This window comes from Heterodontus francisci, chromosome 26 (genome assembly GCF_036365525.1).
Source record: "Heterodontus francisci isolate sHetFra1 chromosome 26, sHetFra1.hap1, whole genome shotgun sequence".
NCBI lineage: Eukaryota > Metazoa > Chordata > Chondrichthyes > Heterodontiformes > Heterodontidae > Heterodontus > Heterodontus francisci.
Genome location: NC_090396.1, coordinates 10,277,318 through 10,289,757, shown reverse-complemented (window position 1 = coordinate 10,289,757; position 12,440 = coordinate 10,277,318). Strand labels below are relative to the sequence as shown.

At 45.4% G+C, this 12,440-nt stretch overlaps 1 protein-coding gene across 7 annotated transcripts in view; it reads right to left on the bottom strand.

The window, feature by feature from the left end:
- The window catches only part of rsad1 (radical S-adenosyl methionine domain containing 1), a 45,830-nt gene that overhangs the window by 21,823 nt on the left and 11,567 nt on the right, over positions 1-12,440 (bottom strand). For 4 of the 7 annotated variants that reach the window (XM_068057783.1, XM_068057782.1, XM_068057781.1 and 1 more), the window contains 3 exons: positions 8,350-8,431; positions 6,789-6,922; positions 2,430-2,634 (listed from right to left, as the gene is read on the bottom strand). In XM_068057783.1, the coding sequence (XP_067913884.1) occupies positions 2,430-2,634; positions 6,789-6,847 (264 nt within the window). In that variant the 5' untranslated portion in view covers positions 6,848-6,922; positions 8,350-8,431. Of the gene's footprint in view, positions 1-2,429; positions 2,635-6,788; positions 6,923-8,349; positions 8,432-11,808; positions 12,125-12,440 lie in introns of those variants that run through there. The other 3 variants (XR_010977535.1, XM_068057779.1, XM_068057780.1) reach the window with 2 other exon arrangements.

Here is a 12,440-nt window from a genome sequence, read left to right as displayed (position 1 = left end):
TGCATCCCATCTAGACTGGGTGACTTTTCTGCTTTGAGAATTGCTAACCTTTTAAGTACCTCTTTATTTTTATCCTATCCAATATCAATACTGCCTCCTCCTTTACTGCTACATTGGCAGCATTCTCTTCTCCAGTGAAGACAGATCCAAAGTATTAATTTGGTACCTCAACCATGCTTTCTGCCTTCATAAGATCTCCTTTTGATCCCTCATTGCCCCCACCCTTTCTTTGACTACCCTTTGATTATTTGTGTGTTTATAAAAGACTTTTGGTTCACCTTTTATGTTGGCTGCTAATCTATTCTCTATTCTCATACACTCTCTTTGCCCCTCTTGTTCCTTTTTTCAGATCCCCTATATTCAGCTTGCTTCTCTACTGTATTATGAACCTTACAATTGCCATAAGCCTCCTTTTTCCTGTCTCTGTTCCCCCTCTGCTCTGTACCTAAAGCATTTAATCACTGAAGGCCTCCCGCTGTTCAATTACAGTGTTGCTTATCATTTTTTCATTCCAACCCATCTTGGCCAGATCCCTTTGCAACTCACTGACGTTAGCCCTCTCTAGCTAAGCAATTTTTCACTTGATTCAACCTTACCCTTTTCCATAACTATTCTAAAGCTGTTAATATTATGATCACTTTCTCAAATGCTCTCCCAATGAAACGAAGGGATATGACAAGAGTGTAGGAAGATGGTAGAAATCCGCAGTATTTTGCTTTTAATTTAGTGTAGGAAGATGGATTGGGGTAGAAAATCATCCACAATTGTATTGAATGATGAGCAGACTTGAAGGACCAAATGGCCTACTCCTGCTCCTATTTAATTTGTAATATGTTCCACTTGCCCATTTCATTCCCCAGAACTAGATCCAGCATGGCTTCCTTCCTCATTTGACTGAAAAAATACTGAACAAGAAAGTTCTCTTGTACACATTTCAGTAATTCCTTTCCCTCCTTGCCCTTTACCCTGTTACTATTCCAGTCTATATTAGGATAATTGGAATCCCCCATTATAATTACTCCAGTTCTTGCATCTTTCTGTAATTTGTCTGTCCATCTCCTTTCCACTATTTTGTGACCTATCATAAACACCCAGTAGTGTAATAGCTCCTCTATTGCTCCTTAATTCGAGCCAAATAGACTCTGTCTTTGGACCTTCAACTACATCATCCCTCTCCAGTGCGATAATAGTTTTTATGATTAATACTGCTTGGTCTCTATCATTGTTACCATATTATAGTCCATGTGGTGACTTATGTCTGCAGTTTTACAATGTGCATTCCAAACCCATTCTAGACTGCTTCACATATGCCCCCTGTCTGATCCCTCCTATTTCTGAACTATTATCTACTCGCTTCTCCCAGTCCTCTGCGCACCTTGTTTCTCCTCTCTAATGTTTCATCCTGGTGCCCTCTCCCACACCATTTGTTCACCTTCCTGCGAGTACATTAGTGCCAGCCCTGTTGAGGTGCAACCTGTCCATCTTGATCAGGTCCCTACTGTCCCAGAACTGGTGCCAGTGCCCGAGGAATCTGAAGCCCTCCCTCCTGCACCATTTCTCCAGTCACGCATTACCCAGTTTTATCCTACTATTCCTATGCTGACTAGCATGTAGCACTGGAATAATCTAGAGATTACTATCTTTTAGGCCCTGCTTTTTAATTTTCTCCAGAGCTCCTGAAACTCTGACTGCAGAATCTCAACCCTTTTCCTTCCTATCTCATTGGTTCCCACAGGAACTACGACTGCTGCACCTTTTCAGTGAAGTCCTTCACTCTGGCACTTTGAAGGTGACACACCATGCGAGATTCACATGGGTAGAGGCGACAACACCTGACAAACCCCCTATGACCTTTCTATACTTTACTGTTTCCTCCTACTGTGCAGTCATTTGCCCCACAATGGCATGGATGTGCTCTGGGCTGCACTCCCCCAAGATGTCATCACCTTCACCCATATTCAGCACTAAAACCTGGTTTGCGAGTTTACATTTCCAGAGGATTCCTGCACTGCCTGCCTCTTCCTATCCTGCTGGATAGTCACCCACTTACTATCCTGCTGAACTCTGTGTAGCTGCGGGGTGACCACCTCCTGGAATCTGCCGGAAATTCTCAGCCTCCCGTACGCCCGACAGTGACACCAACTGCTCCACAAGCTCAGAAACCCTGAATTCGAGTTTGAGCAACGAGAGGCACTTCCTGCACACATGGTTGCACAGGACACGTGAACATCCTGGAGTTACTGCATAACACAGGAACTACAGGCAGTGGCTCTCAGCTTGCTGCTCTTTAAAAACACTTGGATAAGAGTAGAGAGCTGCAGTCAACCTTACCCCAACAGTCAGCCCCTTCAGGAGACAGGGAGAGAAAAGTGCCGAGATCCACTCCATCCCTGCCTCCTGCCAATGATCAGATATGTGGCCAACCTCACCTGGACTCCGAGGGACAGCCGTGTTACCCCAGCCTGTTTGAACTTGGCGAGCCTGGAAGCTGTGGCTGACGTGGGATTGGCCTCCATACTGACTTCCATGTTGTGAGGGATGTGGGTCGTCCTGGCAACAGTCTCCAAGATGCTGGCAATGGTGGCTGGTCGGGCCAGGCTTGGCGTCCCCCCACCGAAGAACACTGAAGTGATCCTGAAATTAAATTACAGTAAGCACCATGGTCCATGGTACAGGGGCACGGAGTCCAATTATGCAGCCCCTACAGCCAGCCTAACTTAGATCAGTAAACTGAGTGCAACCGAGAACGAACCTGATGCGTTCAGCTCAGTTCATCAGCCTTGAGTGGGTCGGGTGTGTGGGGGAGGGCAGGGGAGGGTTTAATATCGGGAGAACACTGTGGTTTCATGATAGCAACAAACACGTACAACACAAACGGTAAGCAGGTCACCAAGCAGCTGGACATCTCCCGATAGTGAAAGGATCATGGATGATCTGATACAGAGCATGATACAGTCACAGTGTAGAGGGAGCTTTACTCTGCATCTAACCTGTGCTGTACTGCCCTGGGAGTGTTTGATAGGACAGTATACAAAGAACAAAGAGTAGTACAGCACAGGAACAGGCCATTCAGCCCTCCAAACCTGCGCCGATCATGATGCCTGTCTAAACTAAAACCTTCTGCACTTCCGGGGACCGTGTCCCTTTATTCCCATCCTATTCATGTATTTGTCAAGATGCCTCTTAAACGTCGCTATCGTACCTGCTTCCATCACCTCCCCCGGCAGCAAGTTCCAGGCACTCACCACCCTCTGTGTAAAAAAAAACTTGCCTCACACATCCCCTCTAAACTTTGCCCCTCTCACCTTAAACCTATGTCCCCCAGTAACTGACTCTTCCACCCTGGGAAAAAGCTTCTGACTATCCACTCTGTCCATGCCACTCATAACTTTGTAAACCTCTATCATGTCGCCCCTCCACCTCCGTCGTTCCAGTGAAAACAATCCGAGTTTATCCAACCTCTCCTCATAGCTACTGCCCTCCAGACCAGGCAACATCCTGGTAAACCTCTTCTGTACTCTCGCCAAAGCCTCCACATCCTTCTGGTAGTGTGGCAACCAGAATTGTATGCAATATTCTAAGTGTGGCCTAACTAAGGTTCTGTACAACTGCAGCATGACTTGGCAATTTTTATACTCTATGCCCCGACCGATGAAGGCAAGCATGCCGTATGCCTTCTTGACTACCTTATCGACCTGCGTTGCCACTTTCACTGATCTGTGGACCTGTACGCCCAGGGAAAACTTTAAAGGTCAACAGAAAGCCACAAAAAGAGCTATAAAGAAAAGTAAGATAGAACACGAGAAAAAACTAGCACAGAATATAAAGACATAGCAAAAGTTTCTATAAATATATAAAACGAAAAAGAGTGGCTAAAGTAAACGTTGGTCCTTTAGAGGATGAGAAGGGGAATTTAGTTATGGGATATGATGAAATGGCCGAGGCATTGAACAGGTATTTTGTATCGGTCTTCACAGTGGAGGACATTAATAACATGCCAGTAATTGACAAAGAGACGCACGTAGGTGAGGACCTGGAAACAATCATTATTACGGAAGAGGTAGTGTTGGGCAAGCTAATGGAGCTAAGGATTGATAAGTCTCCTGGCCCTGATGGAATGCATCCCAGGGTACTAAAAGAGATGGCGGGAGAAATAGCAGGTGCACTGGCGGTAATTTTCCAAAATTCGCTGGACTCTGGGGTAGTCCCAGCAGATTGGAAAACAGCAGATGTGACACCACTGTTTAAAAAGGGAGGTAGACAAAAGATGGGGAATTATTGACCGATTAGCTTAACCTCTGTAGTGGGGAAGATGTTTGAGTCTATTATCAAGGAAGAAATAGCAGGGCATCTCGATAGAAATTGTCCCGTTGGGCAGACGCAGCATGGATTCATGAAGGGCAGGTCATGCTTGACAAATCTTTTGGAATTCTATGATGACATTACGAGCAAGGTGGACAATGGGGACCCAGTGGATGTGTTGTACCTAGATTTCCAAAAGGCCTTCGACAAGGTGCTGCACAAGAGGCTGCTGCATAAGATAAGGATGCATGGCGTTAGGGATAAAGTATTAGCATGGATAGAGGATTGGTTGACTAACAGGAAGCAGAGAGTGGGAATAAATGAGTGCTATTCTGGTTGGCAATCAGTCACTAGTGGTGTGCCTCAGGGATCGGTGTTGGGACATCAATTATTTACAATTTATATAGATGATTTGGAGATGGGGACCACGTGTAGGGTGTCAAAGTTTGCAGATGACACTAAGATGAGTGGCAGAGCAAAGTGTGCAGATGACTGTGAAACTTTGCAGAGGAACATAGATACATTGAGTGAGTGGGCAAAGGTCTGGCAGATGGAATACAATGTTAATACATGTGAAGTCATTCATTTCGGTAGGAGTAACAGGAAAACGGATTATTACTCGAATGGTAAAAAGTTGCAGCATGCTGCTATGCAGAGGGACCTGGGTGTCCTTGTGCATGAATCACAGAAGGTTGGTCTGTAGGTACAGCAAGTAATTAGGAAGGCAAATGGAATTTTGTCCTTCATTGCTAAAAGGATTGAGTTTAAAAGCAGAGAGGTTATGTTGCAGCTGTATAAGGTACTGGTGAGGCCGCACCTGGAGTACTGTGTGCAGTTTTGGTCTCCTTACTTGAGAAAGGATGTACTGGCACTGGAGAGGGTGCAGAAGAGGTTCACTCGGTTGATTCCGGAGTTGAGGGGGTTGGCTTATGAGGAGAGACTGAGTAAATTGGGATTATATTCATTGGAAATCAGAAGAACGAGGGGGGATCTTATAGAAACATATAAAATCATGAAGGGAATAGATAAGATCCGAGTAGAGAGGATGTTTCCACTGGCAGGTGACGCTAGGACAAGAGGGCATAGCCTCAAGATTAGAGGGAGCAGATTTAGGACTGAATTAAGAAGGAACTTCTTCACCCAGAGGGTTGTTAATCTATGGAATTCCTTGCCCAGTGAAGTAGTTGACGCTTCTTCAGTAAACGTTTTTAAAGCTAAGGTAGATATCTTTTTGAACAATAAAGGAATTAAGGGAGCGCGGGTAAGTGGATCTGAGTCCACGAAAAGATCAGCCATGATCTTATTGAATGGCGGAGCAGGCTCGAGGGGCCGGACGGCCTACTCCTGCTCCTAGTTCTTATGATCTCTCTGCTTGTCAATACTCCTAAGGGTTCTGCCATTTACTGTATACCTCCCATCTGCATTAGACCTTCCAAAATGCATTACCTCACATTTTCCGGATTAAACTCCATCTGCCATTTCTCCGCCCAAGTCTCCAACTGATCTATATCCTGCTGTATCCTCTGACAATCCTCATCACTATCCGCAACTCCACCAACTTTTGTGTCATCCACAAACTTATTAATCAGACCAGCTACATTTTCCTCCAAATCATTTATATATACTACAAACAGCAAAAGTCCCAGCACTGATCCCTTGGAACACCACTAGTCACAGCCCTCCATTCAGAAAAGCACCCTTCCACTGCTACCCTCTGTCTTCTATGACCGAGCCAGTTCTGTACCCATCTTGCCAGCTCACCTCTGATCCTGTGTGACTTCACCTTTTGTACCAGTCTGCTGTGAGGGACCTTGTCAAAGGCTTTACTGAAATATAGAGGGAGCTTTACTCTGTATCTAACCCGTACTATACTCGCCCTGGGAGTGTTTGATGGGACAGTGTACAGTACAGCACTCCCGGGCTTGAACTCAATCTCCTGACTCGGATTGCAATCAACTGAGCCAAGGTAATATCCTCTCATATTCACTCTCTTGCACATAATCAGCACTTCCTGATTTCCATTGCTCCTTCAGCCTTTTTTTTTCTTTCATGGGACGTGGGCATCACTGGCAAGGCCAGCATTTATTATCCATCCCTAATTGCCCTTGTCAACCGAATGGCTTGCTATGCCATTTCAGAGGGTAGCTAAGAGTCAACCACATTGATATGGGTCTGGAGTCACATGTAGACCAGATTTCCTTCCCAGGAGATTAGTGAACCGGATGGGTTTTTCAACAATCAATGATAGTATCATGGCATCATTACAGAGACTAGCTTTCAATTCCAGATTTTTAGCAACTAATTACATTTATTAATGAGTTTAATTTAAATTTCACTAGCTGCTGTGATGGGATTAGCTTGGGTCTCTGGATTACTAGTCAGGTGATATTACACCACTGTCTCCCCGCTTGGAGCTATGGGCCTGACCCTTTGATCCTGTCGCACCCAGTGATCTGTCACTGCCCTGACCCCCACATTCAACTTACTCCTTTACTTGGCTGTCACGGAGCAGAGTTTGTGTCTCTCGTACCAAGCCGTCCCTCATAGCATCATGATCAACAGTGGGGGAGATGTACTTGTTAAAGTTGCAATATGCACACCTCCTCTCACAGTACGGCCACTGAAAGACAAACACATGTTTATTGTATGTGAAAACACTTCCCTCCATTTGCGTCTCTGTCGCCCAAGTCACTCCCAGGTAGAAGGTGTAGGCACAGCTCCTCCTCCCGTTGCAGCCACTGGGGTAGACACAGCACAGGTGAGTGTATGAGGGGGACACAGGGCACATGTGAGAGAAGGAGCAGGGGCATGGCGCGCGCACCAGGGGGGCAGGGTAGCGTGAGGCGCAGACAGATCCAGCCAGCCAAACCCTGCAAGCTGGACAAACAGAGCGAGTCAGAGAGACACACTGACGGAGTGAGAGAGACAGATGGGCAGAGAGATACAGAGCGATACCAGGGGCGAGCACCAGGAACAGAACTGGGGAGAGGGAGGGAGAGAGCGCGAGAGAGCACAAGAGAACATGAGACACAGACAAAAAGAGCACGCGAGAGAGAGACAAACTGAAAAACAGAGAGTGAGAGATGGATGGAAAGAGACAGAAAGGGGGATAGACAGAGCCAGAGAAGGACAATGGGTCAGAGAGAGACAAGTAGTGGGGTAGAGAGTGGGACGGAGACAAAGAAAGGCAAAGAGAGTGATTGGTAAAGTGATGTCAGCTGTGGCTCAGTTGGTAGCACTCTCACCTTAAGTCCCTCTCTACTGAGGGAGTGCTGCACTGCCAGAGGTGCCACCTTTCAGATGAGACATTAAACCAAGGCCCTGTTTGCTCTCTCAAATGGATGTAAAACATCCCATGACACTATTTTGAAGAGGAGGAGGGGAATTATCCCTGGTGTACTGACAAATAATTCTTTCTCAATCAAAATTGGGCGGCACAATGGCGCAGTGGTTAGCACCACAGCCTCACAGCTCCAGCGACCCAGGTTCAATTCTGGGTACTGCCTGTGTGGAGTTTGCAAGTTCTCCCTGTGTCTGCGTGGGTTTCCTCCGGGTGCTCCGGTTTCCTCCCACATGCCAAAGACTTTCAGGTTGATAGGTTAATTGGCCATTATAAATTGCCCCTAGTATAGGTAGATGGTAGGGAAATATAGGGACAGGTAGGGATGTGGTAGGAATATGGGATTAGTGTAGGATTAGTATAAATGGGTGGTTGATGGTCGGCACAGACTCAGTGGGCCGAAGGGCCTGTTTCAGTGCTGTATCTCTAAACTAAACTAAAATCACAAATCCATTATCTAGCCATTATGACATTGCTATTTGTGGGATCTTGCTGTTCGCAGATTGACTGCCACATTTCTTTTTTTACAATACCCAAGTACTTACTTGGCTGCAAAGCATTTTGGGATGTCCTGAGTTGATGAATAGTCCTAGGTAAACATGAGGTATTTTCTTTAAACAGATAGCTGAGACACAATTACACATATTTAATAATTTGTTAGAAAAAGGTGCAGGGCCAGATGACTGGCAGATAGTTGTCATACCTACATTTAAGAAGGGAGAGTGGACATGTCCAGGGAACTATTGATCGGCCAGCTTACCATCAGTGGTAGGAAAAATAATGGAATCCCTAATAAAAGAGAAAATGGAAGAACATCTAGAAACCAAAATATAATAATGAATAGTCAACATGGATTTCAAAAGGGAAAGTTTTGCTTGACCAAACATCTCAATATATTCAGTGAGTTAACAGACAGTAGACAAGAGTACTGCAGTAGATGTAATTTATCCAGATTTCCAAAAAACCCTTTGATAAGATACCATGTAATAGACCAATGAATAAGGTCAGAGCATATAGAGTCAGCGCCAAGTAGCAGAATTTATAGGCAGCTGACTGCAAGACAGAAAGCAGAGAGTAGGGGTAAAGGGTAGCTATTCAGAGTGGCAGGAAGTGGGTTCCACAAGGGATGGACAGGCTAGGACCACTGTTGTTCACAATTTAAAACAACAATTTAGGCTTTGGAGTCAAAAAGACAATTTCTAGATTTGCAGACAATATCAAATACGGAGAAGGATGAGGAAGAGGAGCAAAGGTATCTGGGAATACAGATATATAAACCACTAACAGTAGTGACACAGGTTAACAAGACCATAACAAGCAAACCAAACACTGAGGTCTATTTCTAGAGGGAGAGAATTGAAAAATAGAGAAGTTATGTTAAACTTGTATTGAACCTTGCTTAGATTTCACTTGGAGTACAGTGTACAGTTCTAGTCTCAATATTATTGAAAGGATATAGAAGCACCGGAGAGGGCGCAAAAAGAGATTTACAAGGATGAATCCAGAACTGCGAAGTTAGACCCAACAGGGAAGAATGAACTGGCTGGATCCCCTTTCAGGTGAAAGGAGAACATTGAGGGTGACATAACAGAGTGGTTATAATTATGAAAGGTTTTGATAGAGTAGACAGAGACAGTGTGTTTCCACTTGTGGGGAAGAGCAAAACTGGAGGACATCAATATAAAATAGTCACCAAGAAATCAAATTGGGAATTTAGAAGAAACTTCTTTATCCAGAGAGTGGTGAGAATGTGGAACTTGCTACCACAGGGAGTGGTTGAGGCAAGGAGTATAGATTCATTGAAAGGGGAGGTTAGAGGAGAAGGGAACACAGGATATGCTGATAGAGTTAGATGAAAAGGGTTGGGAGGAGGCTTCAGTGAAGCATAAACACTGACATGTACTGATTGGGCCAAAAGGCGTTTTTCTGTGCCACATATTCGATGTAATTTATAAGAAGGGGTTGAATGGCCCATTGCTATTCCTTTTAGTTTGTCTGTATTCATAGGAAATAGGAGCAGGGTTAGGCCATCCAGCCCTTCGAGCCTGCTCCACCATTCAATGGCTGATCTTCTATCTCAACGCCATTTTCCCGCACTATCCCTCAATATCTTTAAAATCTAGAAATCTATCAATCTCTGTCTTGAACGTACTCAATGACCGAACTTCCACAGTCCTCTGAGGTAGAGAATTCCCCAGATTCACCACCTTCTGAGTGAAGAAATTCCTCATCTCAGTCCTAAATAGCCGACCTCTTATTCTAAAGCTGCGTCCTCTCGTTCTAGTCACCCCCAGCCAGAGGAAACATCCTTCCTGCATCTACCCTGTCATGCCCTGTAGGAGTTTTGTAAGTTTCAATGAATTCACCTCTCATTCTTCTAAACTCTAGAGAATACAGGTCCAGTCTCCTCAATCTCTCCTCATAGGACAATCCGCCATCCCAGGAATCAGTCTGGTGAACCTTCACTGCAATCCCTCTATGGCAAGTATATTCTTCCTTAGGTAAGGAGACCAAAACTGTACACAATACTCCAGGTGCAGTCTCACCAAGGCTTTATATAATTACAGCAAGACATCTTTACTCCTGTACTCAAATCCCTTTGCAATGAAGGCCAACATACCATTTGCCTTCCTAATTTCGTGCTGCACCTGCATGTTAGCTTTCAAAGTTCAGAGTGCAGGGCCCACAGTGAACAACCTCTTCCCCACTCTACTCCCTCCCCCAGGGTTAGTTGATTGTGGAAATAGCCCCTCCCCCCATCCTTGAGTTCGTCAAGTCTGGACACAACACCTCTTCCCATGAGTAAGAAACAAGGAGGGACGATAAGAGTAGTCTATATGGATTATAGCAAGGCTTTTGATAAGGTCCCACATGGCAGACTGGTCACAAAAGTAAAAGCCCATGGGATCTAAGGCAAAGTGACAATTTGGATCCAAAATTGGCTTAGAGGCAGGAAGCAGAGGGTAATGGTCAACAGGTGTTTTTGCAACTGGAAGGTTGTTTCCAGTGGTGTTCTGAAGGGCTCAGTACTGGGTCCCTTGTTGTTAGTGGTATATATATCAATGATTTAGACTTAACTGTAGAGGACATGATTAAGAAGTTTGCCATGTGGTTGAAAGTGAGGAATAAAGCTGTAGACTGCTAGTCAGGTAGGCAGAAAAACGGCAAATGGCATTCAATCCAGAGAAGTGTGAGGTAGTGCATTTGGGAAAGGCTAACAAGGCAAGATAATACAAAATAAATGGTCGGATACTGAGAAGAGGAACAGTGGGTCCTTGGAGTGCAGGTCCACAGATCCCAGAAGATAGCAGGACAGGTAGCGAAGGTGGTTAAGAAGGCACACATAGAATCATAGAAAAGTTACAGCACTGTGCTGTATAACCCTATGACTCCTATGACAGGACGAGGCCATTCAGCCCATTGTGTCCATGTTGGTTCTCTGCAAGAACCTCTGAGCAAGTGCCACTCACTCACCTTTTCCCCATAGCCCTGCATACAGGATATTTTATTAGCTGAGGCACAGAATGCAAGAGCTGAGAGGTTATGCTAGTACTATATAAACTCGAGATAGGCCACAGCCAGAGAACTGTGTAACATTCTAGTCACTACATTACAGGATGTGAGCTCACTAGAGAGGGTACGGAGGAGATTTATGAGGATGTTGCCAGGAATGGTGAATTTTCTATGAGGAAATATTGGATAAACTGGGATTGTTTTCTTTGAAACAGAGGAGGCCGAGGGGAGATTTAATTAAAGTGTATAAAATTGTGAGGGGCCAAGGTAGAGTGGATAGGAAGGAACTATTTCCCTTAGCAGAGAGGCCAATAATCAGGGGCATAGATTTAAAGTAATTGGAAGAAGTATTCGAGGGGGTTTGAGAATTATTTTTCACCCACAGGGTGGTGTGGGTCTGGAACTGACTGCCTGAAAGGCTGGGAGAGGCAGAAACTCTCAACACATTAACAAAAATACTTGGAGATGCACTTGGGGAGAGGGGGGAGGTTATAACCTACAGGGATACAGATCAAGAACTAGAAGGTAGGATTAGGCTGGACGGCTCTTTATCAGCCAGTAGGGACACAGTAGGCTGAATGCCCTCCTTCTGTGTCAAACATTTCTGTTTGTCGAGCGTAGACATGGCCTGCACTCCCTTTACCATTACTCACATGAACATATAATGCAGCTTGATGTAAAGTGGCTTCGTCCGAGCATCTCTGGCCAGGTGTCTGCTCCCCGGCCAAGCTCTGTCCCGAAGCCCTGGCCAGTGACAGAGACAGAAAGCGGTTTAAAGCCAGTGGCAGAGGCTGGAACAGGACAGCAGCTCGCCCAGGGCCCAGCATGTCTCACAGTCACCAGAGCCAGGCTCTGTCCCTTTAGGTGCAGCAGCCACACACTCTGCCCGTTCTCTGTGCTCTCACAGTAAAGTCAGCAAGAACCTTACAGCAACCACTGCTAACTCTGTAACTGCAGCTGAAGAGTCTGGAGCCCAGAGAGGGGCTGGGCAATGAGCAAACACAGCCAGTCACTCCCTACACCACCACCTACTGCCCTGGAGCAGCATAGCAGCCTTAACATCCCTGGCTGCACATAACACATAATACGTCTGCTATACACTTTAATGTCCCACCCAGTCTAATCCCACTCTCCTGCTCACTTCCTTTATCTTTGAACATAGTCTATCGTCATTCTTCTGCTCATTTCCCATCCACTTTAATACTCCACCCTTGTGTTCACTCCTTTTATAGTCATAGTGCAGGATCCCACCAGGGCGGGAACGGAGGAGAGCGGGCACTAAAAA